At 36.2% G+C, this 20514-nt stretch overlaps 1 protein-coding gene across 6 annotated transcripts in view; it reads left to right on the top strand.

Annotated features, from left to right (window-relative positions):
- Positions 1-20514, top strand: part of DPP6 (dipeptidyl peptidase like 6) — a 1195887-nt gene that overhangs the window by 1013863 nt on the left and 161510 nt on the right. For all 6 annotated transcript variants that reach the window (XR_012482250.1, XM_074267390.1, XM_074267388.1 and 3 more), the window contains one exon: positions 1598-1695. Coding sequence is in view for 5 of the 6 variants with exons in the window: in XM_074267390.1 (XP_074123491.1) it covers positions 1598-1695 (98 nt within the window). In the remaining variant the exon portion in view is untranslated. The remainder of the gene's footprint in view (positions 1-1597; positions 1696-20514) is intronic.

The raw sequence follows: 20514 nt of genomic DNA, 5'->3' as shown, positions 1-20514 counted from the left end.
CAATAGCAGAGTTTAAACCAGAACTCAAGATTCCCAACTCTTAGCTCAGTGTTATTTTTCCATTTTTAATGTATATAGCAGTTCACTTGCTTGAAACCAAAGAGAGGATACAATGTGTACAAACTGATGACTATGATAGCCACCATCTAGAGATAGATACACTTGATTCTACAGCCAGTAGCAGAGCATAGTGGGAAGAAAAGGGATAAATCTGTGGGAATGTTATCATTTCATAAAGAAGCTCAGAGACCATCTGAACCCATTTCTTACTTGAATAGAAATACCTTTTACAACATTCCACCAAGGCAGACATCTAGGCTTTGCTTGCACACCTCTAGAGTGAGGATCTCAGTATCTTCTAGAGACAGTCCATGTCACTTCTGGAGAGTTCTGTTAGGAAGGTCTTTACTAAATCAAATTTGTATCTCTCTCTGCCTTTTCGAATCATTCCTTCTTGTATAGCCCTCTGGAACTAAGCAGGAAAAATATAATCTTTCTTCTACTTGAAGGACGTTCAGATATTTGAAAAAGATATTTTCATGACTTCCACGTCCTTCTCTTTTCCCAATTCTTTCACCTAATCCTTGAGCTCTGTAGTGTGAGAAATACAACATGAATATCTCCCTATTTAATCTCTTTGAATGAATGACAAAATCGCTCCTTACAGTGAAAAAAAAAAAAAACAGAGAGAAAGGATCCCTCATTTTGCCCATTCAGTTTCTGGTAAATCCAGGGACAAGTTCCTTTAAGCATGAAAGATGCTAATCCCTAGTATTTTTAGGAACTGGAGAGTTGTGAGTTAAATAGTTCTCCTTCATATTCCAGCCAAAAGTATTTTACACTCCCTCCTTGTAGAAGTGGTCCTCAAAATAAGGATTCTCAACCCATTGAAAAATATATTTGACATTTCTTTACTGAACTCAAGCACCAGTCTTAGGAACTGGAAATATGCTTTTTGCATATCACTGAAACTTTATACTGCCAGTAGGTTGGTGAGCTCAACCTCGGAGCCACCCACTTATGTTCTCTCTTTTGTGTCCTCTATTCTTCCCTTCCTGGCCAAAACAGTGGTATTTTGGGTATGTGATATGTTTGGTGGGTACACCCCATAGCCAAACTGGCAATGGCAAGAATATAAGAGGAGCTCAAAGCAGAACACTATACTCATTCTTTTTCAGAAGGCTTTAATTTCATCCCTCTTGTGAGCATTGAAAACTCCTCTTGAATAATTTCCCATTTATTCTATCATCTTGCTACTGCAGAACTCTTTCCTTACTTTCTTCTGGTTTCTCCCTCTTCTTTCTCTAGGAGATGATAAGGTGTGGATGATAGAGGGGAAAATGCTGTAGAGAGGAAGAGAAAGAGACAGGAAATTAAGAAAGAAGAAAATCAATCCAATCCCCTGTATTTCCCATTTCAGTCTCTAAGAGCATTTTTAGCCATTCTCTAATGAGAATTAAATTCCCTTGGGTATGTCTTAGGAGTGTCCATAAGTTTGTATAACCCATGAAATAAAGGTGAAAATCTTTTACAAGGCAAAAATAAAGTATTGTGTCAATTATCACTAATATTATCCCTGTTTCCTTTTGTATCCTAGGCTGGGTGTGAAAATCCGAGCATTTCCTTACATGTCATCGGTTTAAATGGGCCTACTCATGATCTGGAAATGACACCACCAGATGATCCAAGAATGAGGTTTGCTTCTTTATGTTTTTCCCATAGCACATGTTAGTAATACCTTTTCATCCCAATATTTTAATCATTTTATCTCATATTTCTCAGTATGAGCTTCTCAGGAACAGACATTCTGGGTTTCTCCACTATTGTGTGACCCAATTCTATATTTGATCTTTTTGAGAAGATTAGGATTTTTTGAACTCAGTATTTCTTTAAAGCAGAACACACCTATAATAGATAAATCTCTTTTGTTAAAATAAGAATTCTCAAACTATTGAAAAATATATTTGACATTTCTTTACTGAACTCAAGCACCAGTCTTAGGAATCAGAAATATGCTTTTTGCCTATCACTAAAACTTTAACTCCCAGTAAGTTGGTGAGCTCAACCTCTGAGCCACCCACTTATGTTCTCTCTTTTGTGTCCCCTGTTCTTCCTTTCCTAGCCAAAACAGTGGTATTTTGGGTAATACCCAAATTTTGTTAAAATAATGACAATTTTTGTTAAAAAAGAAGATAATTATATTTATTGGAAGTTAGTATTTTCCTGAAAGATATCCTGATTCAGAGTCATTTCTAATATTAAAAGCTTGGATAGTATTAAAAGGTTAGATTTGAGCTAAGATCTCAAATGTAAAAAAATGGATTTGTTTCTAAGGCTCATTTATAAGTATTTTCAAGAAGATTTTCAACCCCATCCTCATTCAAAGCAGGATTTGTTCCAACTACATGTACCCATATATACAGAGCTGGAGATAGCCATTTTTCTCAGTTGATCCAGTAGAGGAGGATGGGAGGCAGCAGCTGAAGTTTAGTGATCATCTGTAATGTGGCCATCAAAGGAAAAAGCACACATGATATATACCATGAGGTTTCTAAGATCCAAAGAAGGTAGCAAATATCCCTCCAAAAAGGATGGAGATAGAGCAAAGCAGGATAGAAAGTAAGCTGCCAAAAATTGCTACTGGCCCCCCACAATATTCTTCCTTAGAGCAAAGTTCTAGTGGCATTGTCTTAGTTGAAGTTCTACACCTAAAATTCTAAAAGGGGAGTAGGTCAGGTAAGGATGTACAATAATGTCATGGCTTGATAATTCATACATCACAAACTGAACTGGTTTATGTCAAAATGAACACTGAGATCCAGTATTGTTTGAGTTTTGCAACTCTAGCCTGCAACATAAAATTCAACTATCAAACTGTAGTTTTTAGTAACTATAATAAAAATATAATAAAAAACTATAATAAAAACTCAACAAGGGTTGGATATTTAATAGTTACTCAATAATTTACTTTTCCTGACTCCATTCCCTTTGCCACCTACTCTCTCCTAAATTTCAAAGGCTATCACTACCAACTTCTGAATTTTATGATTGAAAAAATGCAGCCGATATAAGTTAGGTGACTTGTCCAAGGTCACATAGGTAATGTCAGAAGTGGGATTTGAACTCAGGTCCTCAGACTCTAGAGGCTCTTGTTTAGCTCATTGCACACCACTGCCTCCTTAACTTAGATGTGACTTAACTTAGACCTACATCCATTCCCATGTCCATTGTTCATTACTTCCAAGGATCATAGAATGAGAGCTAAAAGGAACATTTGAGATTCTCTAGTCCAACACCTCATCTTATAAAATAGAGGTCTGAAAAGGTTAAGTTGCTTGTTCAAGACATCCTGGAGATGTCTTCCAAACACCAGCATAATGGAAAATAGTGGAATTCTGTTAGTTCCTTCACTAATGCTACTTAGTTTCCCTCCAAGGAGCTTCCTCCAAAGCTTAGCTCCAATCTCATCTTCTCCTTTTAGATTATTGCCATTTACTCTTAGTAATACATTTTGTGTATACTTAGATGAGTGTATGTTGTCTCCACAATTTGAAAGTAAACTTCTTGAGAGCAGGGACTATGTTTTTGCCTTCCTTGTATCTTTGGCATTTAGCACAGTGCCTGGTACATAATAAAGGACTTAAATGTTTGTGGACTGACTGATTGCATCAACATAAATACCTGAAGCATTAAAGAATCTAAAATGGGGTCTGGTCATATTTCTTCTTCTCTAACCAAAGACTGAGAAGACTGTTCCACCAGCAAAAGTAAATTGATCTTATGGATGTTCATTTTCACTGGATTGTGAGACAATTAATGGTTATTTACTTAGATCTCTTTCCTTTCTCTACCCTTCAGCTGAGATCTTATGGTTTCATAATTAGCCTTTGAACGCCTTCAAGCTCCTGAGGTCCTAGTCTAGCAGATTTGTTGCATTAGTGTGGAAGTTCATCTAGAAAATCTAAGCTGTCTGTTACAGTTAAAGTGAAAAATCTCATTTAGCAATTTCTCAAGCCTGATTACCTTCAAAGACAATGAAAGGTTATCCTCAAGATTGTAGGCTTAGCACTAGATTTTAGTTCATTATGATAGCTCTAATTTCTCAAACAAACTTGTATTTTGATAAGTGTCCTTGACATTTAACATGGTTATATAGAAATGAGGGACAGTGTGACATAGTATATGGAGAGTTCCACTCAAAGTCAGGGTAAGATCCCCTGTAAAGGAAGACTTGGATTTAAGTATCACTTCTCATTTTAGCTGTGGGACTCTGTGCAAGAGTCCTTGCAGGAAAGGTATCAGTCTTCATTGGAAAGGAGTTTCCTCATAGTACTGGTGAAGTCACAGTTCCAGTGCCTGTCCTCCATATGATAGCTGACATCTGACATTCAGTGGCTGCTCAGAAAACATTTTGACCAATTTCTCAGGTTTTATCCATGGTGCTAGTTAGCTGTTCTGCAGAAAGGAAGATGGTCTTGGAGTCAAGTCATGGAGGAAGATAGTCTTGAGCCCCACTTCAGATATTTGTTAGTAATGTGACTTTAGCTCACTTTCCTTCTGAGCCTCAGTTTTCTCATTTTTAAAATGTGACTTCTAAGATTCTTTCCTGCTCTAAATCTATGATCTATGATCCTAATATTTTTACTATCTATATCATTGGATTGTTTTGAGAAAAGTGTTTTACAAACTTTCAAGTTCTTATCTTATAAATAGATTATAGCTCAACAATAAAGTCAGAGGCTAAGATAATAAGACCATAATCTTTTATAGTAATCTCTGGTCTTACAAACTACTTTCTGACATCAGATTTAAGGACAGCTATAGGAATAACTAGTGCAGCCAATGGTACAGTGGATGGGGTGCTGGAACCTGGAGTTAGAAAGATTGAATTAAATTCTGGCCTCAGACAATAACTAGCTATGTGGCCCTGAACAGGTTATTCAACCCTGTTTATCTCAGTTTCTTCCTCTATAAAATGTGCTGGAGAAAGAATTGGAAAACCACTCCAGTATTTTTGCCAATAAAAACCCAAATGGGGTCACAAAGATCTGGACACAACTTAAAGGACTGAACAAAAACAGGAATAACAAAATATGTTTTAAAATAATCTGGCTTTGGAAACAAACACCCCAAAAATATCCCGCAAAGATTTTTGAACATTTTGTCTTTTCACCAAGGGGTTATCAAAAGGATTAGAAAATAATCTAATTGAGCACTAACTCAGATTTGCTTATATTGAGATCAATTCAGCTTTATATTTTTCTTAATTCCAGAGAGATTTAGTCCTTGATGGTGCCAGCTAATCATCTTGATAGTCAAAATATTATAATCCAGATATTTGATTTGTTATTTCTAAATTCTACTCATCCTTAAAGATTTAGCTGACATCTCACCACATTCATAAAATCTTTTCAGACTTCTCCGGCCCACTGTTTTCTCCCTTCTTTGTTTTCTGTTGGTAGTGCACAATTTAGTGCATGATATATAATCAAAGTATATCTGTCATTTCTCTTCACTGTAACTATCAGTTTTTCAAAGTTGTGAACTGTATTGCTATTAATATCTATAACAATTTTGAACTCATATAACTTGTCAGCTAATAATGAATTCAAAAAATTTTAATTTCAATATTTTATGCAACTATATTTACTATCTATGATCCTATCAGTTGCTAGTCAGAAGTTAATATGAGTGGAGAAGATCACTCTACTATCCATAAATAGGGAATTTCACAGACAACTTTCAGAGTCAAGATTCAAAAAATATCCACAGGAATAGCAAAATACTTTTGAAAAGTGCCAAGTAATAAAAATTCCCCAAATTCCCTCAGTTTGTTTTTCAGCAGCAAGGAGTTATTAAGTAGATTAGAAGCCAATCTATTGCATGTGTTCAGAACATTCTTAAAAGGTATGATTCCCCAAACTTGATAAGCAAACACGCATTTTTCTTCTCTCATGCCAATATTCAGATTCTCCTCCTCATCCTGTTGTATTGTCCATAATACCCATGGTCTAAACTTCTTAGCTCTACATACTTGTTTCCCTATCTTACTTTCTGTGGACTGACTTATAATGTTTAAACACTCTTCTCTATTCTTTCTTTAGTTTGAATCAGTTATTTTCTCCTCTCAGTACCATGTAAAGGAAAATCCTGGCTGGATGACTCAAACTTGTTCAGTGGACTAGAATTATTTCATTCTATAATAATAATATTGATGATGATGATAAACAGCCTAGCATTCAGATAATGCTTTTAAAGCTTACAAAACACATTTTATCTCATTTGGTTCTCACAACAGCCCTGATCTGTAAGTGCTATTATTATCTCTATTGCTATAGATAAAGAATTGGGGCTTATAAAGGTAGATCAATATCAGTAATACCAGCTAAGCCAGAAATCCTGGAATAAGAGAAACAAAGTCATTATTTGTGGCTGTTTATGTGTGTGTGTGTGTGTGTGTGTGTGTGTGTGTGTGTGTGTATGCACGCGCGTGCGCATGTGTGTGGAGGCATTTTTCAGTTGTCTGATTCTTCATGACCTATTTGTGGTTTTCTTGGCAAAGATACTGAAGTAGTTTACAATTTCCTTCTTCATCTCATTTTACCAATGAGGAAACTGAGGCAAAACAGAATTGAAATGTCTTGCCCAGAGTCACCCAACTGATAAGTGCCTGAGGCCAGATTTTAATTCAGGAAGACTCATTTTCCTGACTACAGGCTGGGCACTCTTCCCACTATACCACCTAGCTGTTCTGTCTATTTGCAGTTGTCTTATAGCTATTATGTGTGATTTGCACTGAGGACTCATCTCCTATTAGGCAACATTAAAGGGTCAATATACAGAAGATAAAAATCCCAAAATCCAACCAATCCCTGCCACCTTTCAGATATATTGTGCAGAGGCACAGCAGAAAGCATTGTGCCTTCTTGATCTGAAAACAGTTACTGCTTAAAGAAAATTATCTTGTATCTCTCCTGAGTTGATGAAGTAAGTGAAGATGATGTACAGCAGTCTGTGTGCTTTTGTCAAATTCACATAGAGATACTCTCTCAGACAAAGCAAAGGTGGTTTGACTATAGGTCTTTCCAGAGCTAAAGATCTAGAATTAAAATGTAACCCATATATTGGAATATCATTTTGGAGACTCATGTCAGAAACATACATTTTTTTAAAATTCATAACAAAACAGTTCAGGCTAAATCCAATGGCAAAATTAGTCTCGTTTTCTTTTGCTAATGGCCTGTTACACCAGAGTGAGGGAAAAAAATGATAGGTAGCATATCTAACATTTTAAGGCTTGTGAATTACATTACATAAATTCAAATTTGAGCTTTACTAGAAACCAGTGAGTTTAGATAGTGTATGCATTGCTGAATTAATTTTACAAATGAGGACTCTAAGGCTCCTCGAAGTTAAATGACTAACCTATGTCAACATAGGTAGTAATTATTTCATAATCATTGAGAGTAGTATTTGAACCCAGGACTTTCTAACTCCAAGTATAACACACTGTATGTGTGTATATGTATTATGTGTATGTGTATATATGCATGTGTGTATATGTATGTATATGTGTATGTAGTACAGATTATGTTGAGCCAATTTATTTTGAGCCAAAATAATTTTTAGGGGAAACAGATAGAGTACATTAATCTCCCAAAGAAGTGAAAGTTATCCCTCCAGTCTTTAAACCATTACTTTAGTGCCATATGTTTCCAACTAGGGTTGTAAGTATAGAACTGTGTCCCCAGATTTAAAGTGACATTAAGCAGCCCACTTTGACCACATATTTCCACAGTCTGAAAGTTATGATTCTGTCCTGAAATGTATAGTGTAACAGAAGCTGGAGTTTTCTAGTGGGCAGCTCAACATAAAAAGGACAGAGCTATAACTCTCAGTTTGGGGACCTGAGCCAAACATTTGGAAGCAGCCATGAAATAAGCAGTGCTAGATGCCCTCCAATCAACCATGGAAAAGAAGAGTCCTTGACAATGATCCCATGGGATACCATCCCCTATAAGGAGCCTATCATCAGGAGAAAAATGAGTCTGGAGAGGACCTTACTTAATTGCAACAGTGGGAACAAGAATCAAAAGAATGAAATAAAATTTAGTTTCTGTATTAATTAACACAATTTTAAATTGTATAGTCTTTTAAAATCATTATTCTGAATTTTTGCAAATCCCAGGGCTTATGGACAAAATTCAATCACCTCAGCACAGATGTGGTTTGAAAAAGCAAATTTAGAAAACAAATATATATTATTTATCTTCAGATCACTATTTTTTAAATGTAACCCTCTAGTTAGAAAATGAAACAGGCTAGTTAATGAGGTGTATTCTGGACTGCAGTGGTCAAGAACTGGAAAAAGTAGCTGTATTATGTTTGGGGAGCTTTGAGGGTGAAATGTAAGAAATCAGTTGATTAGCTAGCTCTTCAAGAGCCGGAAGCATCAGGGAGTTAAAATGCAATTCTGCCTGCCCCCAACTCTGTTTCTGTCTCTTCTTGGATTATACACAGCAATCTCTTTCAGCCAGCAAAGCATCACTGTCAGCTGGGAATACAAACACTAAATGTTGCAGAACAGGGCCAACCTTTCAAGAAACTGCACATGGTGCAAGACAGAATGACTCAGAGGATGAAAAACTAAAGCAACACAATTAGTGATCAGTCCCATTTTTTCCCTTGGCGTAGTTATAGGAGGACTGTTATGCACCAGCATCTTTATAGGAGAGATTGTGCAAACTACAAGGAGGGAGGGAACCTTGGTTTTGGAAAAAGAAATATTAAAGTGGCAAATATTTACAAATCATTTGAGCATTTATTGAAGTTCAAGAGAGACTGACTGATAAGTGAACTCCCTTTTTAGGAAGTGAGTTTTGCATTTATGACTATGAAGTAGAGTTTGCATGGCTACCCTGGAAGAGATGTTATAGAAAAGAATCCATTATCAAAAATAAAAAATTAGATTAGATCTTAAAAGTTTCTTCCAAGTTTATAATTCTAAGACTGTGACATATGCTAGCTCATTCCTGAGTTCAATGACTTTCAATAGTTCCCTGATTCTTAGATTGAGAGAAATTTTGAACTGAAAGGAATTTTAGTTAATCGAATGTATCAGGCATGCCTCCATGTTCTACAACCCACAGCATTTCCAAATGCTGCCTGAAACACACTTAAATTTAATTGGGATATATTTAACAAAATAAATTTTAAAATTACAGTACTACATGTATATTGTTGATATGTGGTTTTTTTAAGTCAACATTCAGCCTTTAGAGATCCTTATGTTTGATTTCAAGACTCTTGTATCTATTTGAGTTTGACACCAGTGATGTTGTCCAGCACTTTAATTTTATATAGATGGAAATCAGAACTTCAAGATGTAAAGTGCTTTGCCTAAAGTCAAATAGTTAGCCAATGACAAAGGCAAGATTAGAACTCACTTCTCTTATGCATATACCTTTCTCCATTATACCATGATTTCTTTCCTATTGAAGAAAATTTAAATTCCTTTGAACAAACTTCAAGATTCTCCAAATTTGGCCGCATTTAGCTTATCTCACTAATCATTATTATCACCATTGATAAAGAATCTATTATGTGCAAAACTCTTGTGTTCAAAAAAAGTAGAATATTTGGTTTCCTAGAGCTTGCTCTTTAAGGTAGAACTCCTACTATCCAGCTTGTTGTAGTCAGATTGGATATAGTGTTCTGCAGATTCATTGTACTTATTATCTTTACTTATGTTCTTTTACCCAACAAAAATTCCCTTCCCCTCTCAACTTCTCTAAATCCTATCTGTCCTTCTTATTTTATTCAATATATACTTAAATTTGTTTGTAAATCACATCTGGTCCTAGTTTGTGGGGAGAGAAGTTTATCTGGGGTTTATTTCATTTCTTTTTCTGAGACTAGGTTGTATAAATCCCCCATTTTGTTTTATTAATCTGGGCAGTTTGTATTTTTGTAAATATCCATCCATGTCATTTAGATTTTTGGCTTTGTTGACATTAATTAATTTCCATGTTATATAAACTGTTTGCAAGAATAGGAAAAGAAATTCTACCTTCGGTGATATAAATAAATAAGTTCCTGATATGATATAAATATGATCTTGATACCTAAACCAGGCAGCATTAAAACAGAGAAAGAAAACTATAGACAATATCTCAAATGAACAGCAACATAAAATATCTAAAACATAAGGTATTAGTAAAAAGAAACAGAAACACATCAGAGAGATTATACATAGATTATGACTCTTACTCAGTTTCCCCATACTACTTCAACCCTCCTTAAAATGTAATTCCTATAGTATTTCTTTTTTGCACAATACAGTAAACTATCAGATTTTATATATCTTTCATTGTTCTCATATGAGTTCATGCTTGTTAGTCTTGAATCTACAAGTCTACTTGGATTCCTTAAAGATAAGAAGTAGGTCTTCCACTGATTTTTAAAAATAAATTTTATTGATATCTTTTTGTTTTAACATCCTTTATCTTCCCAGAAATTTATCCTATATAATGATTTCTTTAAAAGAAAGAGGAAGAAGAAAAGGGTTTAAAAAAAAGTGCAAAGTCAAGCAAAACATTGAAAAAATATAATATACACAAAGTTTTACATCCCCACATTCCTTGCAAAGTAGTACTCAATAATTCCTCATGCAATAAATTCTAAGGATTTTATGTGTTTGGTGAATATATATTGCTTGATTTACTGATGATAGCCAGACTAAATATTTCTACTTTTACAGCATGTTATCCAACTCTTTGCAGTTTCTTTCCCATTTATACCTGCCTCCAACCTGACCATTTAACTATGAGCTTCTCTACTGGAGAGAAGCTAAGAAGAAATGAAAATCATTTTAGCTATTTTGTGAACTGCTAAAATGTTCATGGGATATGTATGTGACAAGTTAAAGATAGAGCTGAGGGTCAAAATCATTGCTGTAAATTAGATTTTTATCCAATTTTTATTGTTTTGATTATCACAAAACTTAACTAGAACTATAGCTGAAGGAGAAGAGAAATCTGAAATATAAACAATGCTCCTTGATAAACACTAATAATTTTTTTTAAAGCAATGTAACATCCTGTACTGCCATATTGATCAGGTAGGTGGTATGATAGAGTGCTGGACCTCAAGTCATAAAATCTTGAGTTTAAACTTGTCCTGGGATACTACTAGCTATGTGACCCTGATCAAGTTAGTTAGCTTTATTTACCTCAGTTTCCTCATCTGTAAAAATGAGTTGAAGAAAGAAATGGCAAAACATTCCAATATCTATGTCAAGAAATCCCCAAAGAGTCATGAATAGTTGAACACAACTTAAAACAACTGCCACATACTCTCAGGATCAGATAGATAGATAGATAGATAGATAGATAGATAGATAGATAGATAGATAGATAAGATAGATGGATAGATATAGATAGATAGATAGATAGATAGATAGATAGATAGATAGATAATGTCACTAAATACCCCCAAAGTGTGATAGAAACTTACAAGTTTTAGCAATGGCCTTTATAATCTAGCATCACCATCACTTTCCAGATTTACTCAGATTAGATTACTCACTGTTCTTCTAAACATATCCTGTGCTCTTTCACATCTCTTCCTTTGCAGATAAAGAGACAAACAATTAGACAAGTAGGACACATTAGTTAAGCACTTTCTATGTACCAGGCACTGTAATGAACTAAGGGGATAAAACTATAAGCAAAAAGGGCAGCTAGATGGTGCAGTAGATGAACACTGGTCCTGGGATCAGAGGACCTGAATTCAAATTCAACCACAGGCACTTAACACTTACTAGCTCTGGGCAAGTCAATTAATCCCAATTGCTTTGCCAAAAAAAAAAAAAAAAAAAAAAAAAAGCCATAAGCAAAGAATTTTTATTCTTTCCTATACCCGGACATATCCCTTCTTTATTAATTAAATAATTCTATCCTTTAAAGCTTTGGTGCCACCATCTCTCTAAAGTCTTTCCTGATTCTATCAGTAAGCAATGATTTTCTTTTCAAGGTCTTTTTAAATTCTCTGATGTACTTTTAATTCTAGTTTCCTATGTTTGGGTTATTCCTTTACTAAACCATGAACTTCATAAGGTCAACATCATACCTTATCTAAACTGTGTCCTTTGCCCAAAACAGTAGGTGCTTAATTAATGCTGGATGGATAGATGGATAAATCGAACACATTGAGCAAGATTGGAGAGGATCTTGAACTTCTTGCTATTCCCTAAATCATTTAACATATAATTTGCTGACAATTTGTAAGGCTAAGCAGTATTTGTTTCAGATGCCATTATGTTTTAGGTTGTTTGCCCCTGATGAATCTACACAGAAGGAGTTTTTTCCTCCAGTTATGCAAATTCCAGCTAGTAAATATAAGAGAGGGGATCTCTTTCTAGATGACATTGTTCTCCACTTGACCCCTACCAGAATGGAATTATAATGATGCATATAATATATAATTCAATGGTCTGCTGAATGAGGTAAGGGTGGAAGAGGAAATGACAAAAATTCTTTGCTACCATCGCCACTAGCAAACCCTCTCTTCTTTCTCCCTCATCTGCTGCTTCTGCTTTCTACCCAAATTTTAGGGTGGATGAAAAATGTAACATATTTTCTTCCATTGAGGAAATTTAATTTGTTTTAATGTGCTTCAAGCAGTAATTTGCTCTTAATTCACATCACCTTTTCCTTTTGAGGGAATGAATTTGCCTCTGACATTTCTATGCAATTAAAGACCTTTACTCTGGAAGCATACACCATTATTGGTTTCTGGGGCAGGGTGGGGGAGGGGGGACCTGACAGTGTAGTAGAGTTCTACTCTACAGGGCTGGACTTTGGAAAGGAAATCATGAGTTCAGCTTTTACTTTGATGTATCTCTGGGACCTTCAGGTAAAGATGTCCAATAAGCACAGTTGGAAATGTGAAACTGGAACTCATGAATAGAATTCAGAGCTGGACATACATAGTCCTAGTAGCTGTCTGTATAGTGGTGATAACTGAAGTCTTAGAAATAGTTCATATTTACAAAAGAAAGCAGTTTATTCAGGAGGCAATGAGAAACCTGGAAGGATTTTGAGTAGATAAATAAAATGATTATATTTATGCAGGTAGAAGATAACTGACAAGAATATCAAGGATGTGTTAGTGGGGGAAAGAGATTGTAGAATAACTGTTGAAAAAGCTAGAAGTGATTTCTGACTGTTCATATAACTAGCTGAGCAGATCATTTCTTCCATTTGCCTTTTTTTCTACCACATTTGTAAAAGCTTTTGTTAGATGTTGGAGTCCCAAGAAGTGACAAAACAACTTAATACTAGTGAGATAGTACTTTATATGTATTTTATAGCAACAAATGAACTAATTCAGTTCTGCAGGAAAAGTCATTGTGTAATCATTTCTATTTCCCTCATGGGACTATAAGAAATCACTTCATCCCCCGACTAGGCTCAGTTTTACACGGTGTACATGGTCTCTCATTCCTTTTGTAGTAACAACAAACCTATTCTTCTTGAGGGCAAGGAGTGCCTAACTTATACATTTTCATTCCCAATATGTATAATAGACAAAAGGAGATTTCTTTTGTTTTAACATCCTTCATCCTCCCAGAAATTTATCTTATATAATAATATATATAATAGGCAAAAAATATTTCTTTATTGATTGATAATGGCAGGAACAGCTGCTTATTTGTCATAGATCTGTTATCACTCCCAAGTCCCAGTGTTGAACATATTAGTTGAATGAATGAGAATGAAAGTAATAGATAATTATGGAAAGATCTCATTTCTTCCTCTATGAATCCTTTTCGTTCTCTGGTATTTTGATACCTTCTTCTTCTTCCATTAATGCAAGAATTACATTTTTCAAAATACCTTATTTTATCTAAAACCTTGTACTGACCCAAATTTTATTCTTCCCTCTAGACCCATATTCAGACTTACTTCCTTGGAGAAGCAACTCTGATGCAAATTACCCCAAAGAATTCTGAAAAAGTGGTTAGTGGCTCAGGATATACTCATGAAGGAGGATTTGAGTGGAGTGCTTCCAGAATATCTGCTGTTTTACATCTTTACCAATGGCTTGAATAAAGTCATAAATAACACAATTGTCAGGTTTTCAAATAGCTAACCTAGTGGATGACAGTCAGAATCTGAAAAGATCTTATTCATCTAGGGTATTATACCAAATCTAAGATGAACTTTCATTGGGGAAAAATCTAATTTAATAGACAACAAATCTAAAATGAAAATTAATAGACAGTCTTGAGAGACAACGTGGAGTAATAAATGAAGGACTGTCCACAGATTCAATAAGACCTAAATTCAAATCTTACCCCTGACATTTATTAGCTTATAACTATGGCAAAAATCACTTCACCTCTTAGAGATGATATGTTGATCAGCATTAATTAAGGGAACTGTAGATCTGAACCAAAAAAAATATGTAAATCTTAAACTTGTGGGGGGGTTTTAATCAAATTCACAAGTTTACAGAGGGGTGTTGCTAGATGGCAGTTTATTTGAAATATATATATAGCAGTTCTAGTGAGCTGATAATTCAATATGAGACAACAATGTGCTAAAATAGCCAGTATAACTAATGAAATCTTAGACTGCATTAAAAAAGGTAGTGCCCCCCCATGAGGAAAGTGCTTATATCCCTCTCCTTTGTCCTGACCAGGCCACACAGGGAGCATTATGTTCACTTAAAATGAATGCCACAGTCCAGAGAGAGCAATCACATGCTGGATAATGCCCAAAGACGAGTAGCCAACAGAATCAATAAATCTATATTGAGTGCTTTCTATGTCCTAAGCATAGGGCATAGCAAGATCAAAAGTAAGAATGGAAACAGCTCCTGCTCCCAGAGAATTTGCATTCTATTGGGAGAGGTGATATGTACATATGTAAAGATATCTGATGCTGATACAAGGTGTTTGGAGGAAAACACAATTGAGGGGATCAAGAAAGACTTTTTGTAGAAGATGGTCTTTCACCTAAGTCTTGAAAGCAATGATAGATTCTGTGAGGTTAATTTGAGGGAAAAGGACAGGAATGAAAAAATAGAGCAAAAACACAGAGATGGCATTAAAGTGCTTCAGATTGTCACCCCTAACCAAAGTGTCACAGAAATCATACGACAATCTGCGAATTCTAAGCCAAAAACCCAAAACTCCAGAGAAGTCACATTAGTACTCCCACTACCAGCTCTGAAAAATAACATAAATAAATCACCAGAAAGCCACAGAAGCCATAGAACTTCTGTTAATCGTAAAACAAAAATATAAATAAACAGAGAGCTCACACAGATTAGCCAACCATAGTTAATTCTAAAAATAAAACAAAACAAAACAAATGAGCCAACAGTGATTATAAGCAAAAGGTTTTCTTTATTCCATTGACAGAGGGAAACTAGACATATGTGTCTAGATAAGTTTGATTCATAGCAGGACTTCATGACCAGAACATGGGTACAACAGGTGCTTATCCAAGCTCAGAGACCACTTGATGCTGGAATGGAGGAGTTCTAGGATTTTTCTGTGGCTGAGATCATTCAGAGGATGAGCACAAAGGATTATTGTAATACCAACCTCAGGCTACAGTTTGCTTGAAATGGCCTTAGCTCTAGAAATCAGGGTGCCTCCTAATAGTAAAAAGAGAGGGGTGGTCTTGACATGGGGATCCTGACAGGCCAATGAAGAGCCCAGAAATCATGTCATATGCAAATAGGTCAAAGGAACTGGAGTGTCTAGCTAGAGAAGAAAAGATCTAAAGTATTTGAAAGGCTGTTATGTGGAAGAGATATTTGACCTGTCCTTCTTGGATTCAGAGAGTAGAATCAGAAACAAGGGCAGAAGTTGAACTAAGGAGCTTTAGGCTTGATGTAAAGAAAACTCCATAATCATTAGAGCAATCCAAAATTAAATGGGTTAGAAGCAGTGGGTTCTTTCACACTAAAGGACTTCAAGTCTAGGCTGAATGACTTTTTGTTAGAAGTACAGTTAATGCTTCCATTTCATGAGGATTAGAAGCTTGGCTGCACCATGATCTGAAAAATTTACATGAAAAAATTTAGCCCTCTCTAAGTACTTGAGAGAAAATCTGAATATTATTTAATTTTTCTTTTATGGAGTGTTTACAGCACCTTATTGTAAAATTTGAGTTGATATTATATAATACTTGACATATATTTTATGCATTTCTGAATTTCTAAAATTTTTCTGTCACCTGCTGGCCTTCCTGTATTGTCCACCACTTCCACAAAACTTCCAAAATATTACCATTTAGTTTCTTATGACAAATGTGATATATTGAAAACATGATGGAGAAGTTGTGATGTGGAAGGGATAATAACTATTGCAAAAGGCATGATTTGATTAGGAGCTCTCTGAAGAGAATCTCGAAGAGCCTATTTTCTGCAATTTTAAAAATCTTTGTATGTATTTTAAATTCTATCTCTGTCTTAGTTTCTGTGTATTTATGTATCTGCATGTCTATCTCTATTTCTCAGTGTTTCCTACCTCTTATATCCTGGCCCCTATTGTTGCTGTCAGGGTTTTCTCTTTGGAAAAGCTTTAAAATGAGCTCTAAATACTATGAAAAATAGGAAATGTTTGTGTCTTCTGTGAACAAGCACTCTAGGTCCTCCAGAAAGACTCTTTTGCTCTCAGATATACAATTCTTAAGGGAAAGAGGGGCTTCTCCTCTCCTCACACTAAATCAGACTTTTCATTTTCTCTTTCCTCTCCCCATCCCTTAGGGTGGAAAGGAAAAAGGACAAATAAAGGTGTATTTTCCTGACTTATGTTCACTCTCCTTGAAAAATCCTTTGGAGAATATGTTTTTCTGTTTTCTGCCTTGAAGCCTGTACTCTGGAATCCTAGGAGAATCTTGCTGCTTGATGTTCCAACTCTGCCCTTGCCAGCTGAGTGTCCACATTCTACCAGAAGCAACTTTATTAGAAATAGAACAAGAAGGAGATAAAACAAAACTCAGCAGGTGGCTTGCTATGGCCCCTAGTCTCTACTACAGTAAATGATTCCCCAGGGGGTCATCATTGCCAAGTGGGCCAGATTTTATACTGCAAAAGAACTGAGTATTGTTGGGAAGGTAGACATGGGAGAGTTGTGATGTGGAAGTTGAAAACATATTCTCAGACTGATTGGACTGATGCTATCCAGATCATTCCCCTGATTCCAAACCCCCATCTTTCCTCACCCTCAGTAGGCCTCTGGGGGCCACAGGGTGTTTTCCTCTTGGTCTGTTTTTTTTTTTTTTCAATCAATGCTAATGTTTCTCTCCTATCATTTGTCCAAGCCCTCATTCAACAAACATTTCCAAGCACTAAGATATTAATGAAGGTATTGCTAAGCATTTGTCTTGCTGTATGTATACCTTTTGTTTCTATCTAGAACAATGTTTCCAATCTCTTCAATATTATGGACCATGTCCCTTTAATTCATGTCTAGCTTAGATTCCCTTTATCATTCCTCCTGCACCATCACCCCATATACACATTCATATTCTGTCTCTGTTTCAGTGTCTGTGTTTTTGTGTATCTGCTTGTCTCTCTCTGTGTGTCTGTCTCTCAGTGTTTCCTCCCTCCCTCTCTCCTTTTGCCTCTCTCTCCCTATCTGCCTTTCTCTCTCTCCCTTTGTTTGCTCTGATATCACTCTCCCACCCCCTCTCTCTACCTTCCTCCCTCATCTTCCTCCTCCTCCTCCCCCCTCTCTGTCTCTTTCTCTCCCTCCCTCCCCCTTTCACTTTCTCTCTCTCTCTCTCTCTCTCTCAATCTCTCTCTCTCTCTCTCTCTCTCTCTCTCTCTCTCTCTCTCTCTCTCTCTCTCTCTCTCTCTCTCTCTCTCTCGCTCTCTCGCTCTCTCGCTCGCTCTCTCTCTCTCTCGCTCTCTGCCTCTATCTCTCTGTATGTCTCTGTGTGTATCTTTTTCTCACTCTCTGTCTTTCACTTTCTGTATCTCTGCTTGTCTCTCTCTGTCTCTCCTCTCTATCTCTCTGTATCTGTCTCTATCTCTCACTCTCTCTGTATCTCTTTGTCTCTTTCTCACTTTCTGTCTCTACCTGTCTCTTTATGTCTCTCTCACTTTCTCTGTCTTCTCTCTGCGTCTCTTTTTCTTTCTGTCTATTTCCGTGTGTGTTTTTTTTTGTCTGTCTCTGTGTCTCACTCTATCTCTGTTTCTGTGTCTGTGCCTCTCTCTGTGTTTCTGTCTCTCTTTCTCTATGATTTTCTCTGTATCTGTTTCTGTTTCTCTGACTCTGTCTCTCACTCTCTGTGTCTCTGTCTGCCTGTCTGTGTGTCTTCTGCCTGTCTCTCTGTCTCTGACTCTCTCTCTTCTCTCTCTCTCTCTCTCTCTCTCTCTCTCTCTCTCTCTCTCTCTCTCTCTCTCTCTCTCTCTCTCTCTCTCTCTCTCTCTCTCTCTCTTCTTTCTCCCTCCTCCATTTCTCCGTCCTCCTCTCTCCTCTCTTTCAATCTCCTCATCCAGTGTGTGACACATAAGGGTCAATTGTCTGTCTTGATCCATAGCTCATTCCCAGTGAATCTGCCTTGCCTGAACCAGAATAAATCATGTGACATCATAATGAAGCTAAAGACATTTTCTTAAGACAGAATGCAAGGTCAATAATGAGGAGTTAAATAAAGCATCAAGCCGCCTCAGCACCCATTTCCCAAGGCTCTCAGCTCTGCAGCTGGCTCCAGGGGTGCAGACCTAGCCTTCATTTCCTGTCCCTGCTAAACAGGAGCAGAATATTCTGCCCCTCTTCTCAGAAAGCTGGATTAGCATACACAGCTTCAGCTGTACTGAGTGACCCCAATTGCTTGGCACAGGAACCTGCCAGACATTAAGACTGTAGGCTGTTGGGCTGTTCTGAGAATGCTTTTTGTCTGCACAGCCTTCAAACAAACAGGATGCCAGGGCTGGTTCCCAGCCATTATTTCTTCCCCTTCTTCCTCCACCTGCTCCAAGATTCTTTAACCCTACATCTTCTCTTCTTTACCATTCTTAGAATATTCCCATCTCCTTTCAATTCCGTTATACCTGATACTCATGAATTATGTGGCTTCCAAAGAGACCATGAGACTGTAACGTCCACCTCTTCACAAAATTGTTATAGTGATTTGTAGCAATAATAATAATGGTGATAATAACTTAACAACAATGCTATACATTTATTAAATGCTGGTGCCAGGTACTGTGCTAAGAGCTGGGTTAACAGACAAAATGTCTTTGCTCTTGAGAAATTCACATTCTCCTGGAGACAGTATATAAACAACTATGTGCCAACAAGCTACACCTAGGATAAATCAGAAGAAATCTCACAGGGAAGGCACTAGCATCAAGAGGGACTAGGAACAGCTTCTTACAGAAGTTGCAAGTTTTGGTGAGATTTAGCAGAAGTTTGGATAACTAAATGATACTATTGACAGAGCAAAGAGCCTGAAGTGAGGAAAACTAAACTTCCTGGGTTCTCAGACACTTCTGAGTTGTATGATAAGAGAAGGTAGATTATTCTTGGTAACCTCAGTTTCCTTATCTGTAAAATGAAATGGAGAAAGAAATAGCAGTATCTTTGCCAAGAAAACCCCAAGTAAGGTCAGGAGGAGTTAGAGATGACTGAAAGAATTAAACAACAAAAAGGGAGAGAGCATTGAGGGAGTGGAGAAGCAATAAAAAGGTAGAATCTGGAAAGAAAGTGTCTTTTTAAATGAAGATCATTCCCTTCACCTACATGGAGATAAAGGGAAGGGGGGAAAATTTGCATTTATGCAACACTTACTATCTGGTAGATACTGTGATAAGTACTTTATAGATATCTCATTTGATCCTTGAAACAACCTTGGGAGGTAGTTGTTGCTATTATTCCCATTTTACAATTAAGGAAACAGAGGGTAATGACTTGCCCAGAGTCACACAGCTATTAAGTATCTCAGAATACATTTGAACTCAGGTCTTCCTAACTCCAGGCCTAGTGTTATATTCACTGCTCTAATTGTCTTTGTATACTTGTAGTAAAGTATAAACAGTTTGGAAAAGTAGAAAGGGGACAAATGATGAAGGGTAAAGCCAAACACAGGATTATATATCTAGATCCAAAAATAGCAAAAAATCACTAGAGTTTCTTGACTAGAGGGATGTGACATGGTCAAAATTGTGCTTTCAGGAAGATCACTTTGATAGCTAAATAGTAGACTTTAAAACAATTTTGGACATTTTAATTTAATGCATCCTATATTTTTTTCCTCTTCACTATCAGGAACAATTTACAAACAAATTTATCTACATATCATTATTTCAAATTGTTTATTAGGAGATTTTCAAGTACATATTGATTTTGATATAATTATTAAAGCTCAAAATGATTCATCTGAGGGATAACCACAAGATTATCATTTTAAAAGCCTTTCTTGTTATGAAAGACATGTTGAATTAGAATTCTTCAAATTTGATTTCAATTAGCTTTAAGAAATATCC

Source organism: Sminthopsis crassicaudata, chromosome 5 (assembly GCF_048593235.1).
Source record: "Sminthopsis crassicaudata isolate SCR6 chromosome 5, ASM4859323v1, whole genome shotgun sequence".
Lineage (NCBI taxonomy): Eukaryota > Metazoa > Chordata > Mammalia > Dasyuromorphia > Dasyuridae > Sminthopsis > Sminthopsis crassicaudata.
The sequence above is the reverse complement of the archived record's forward strand: the minus strand, read 5'-3'. Positions and strand labels throughout refer to the sequence as shown.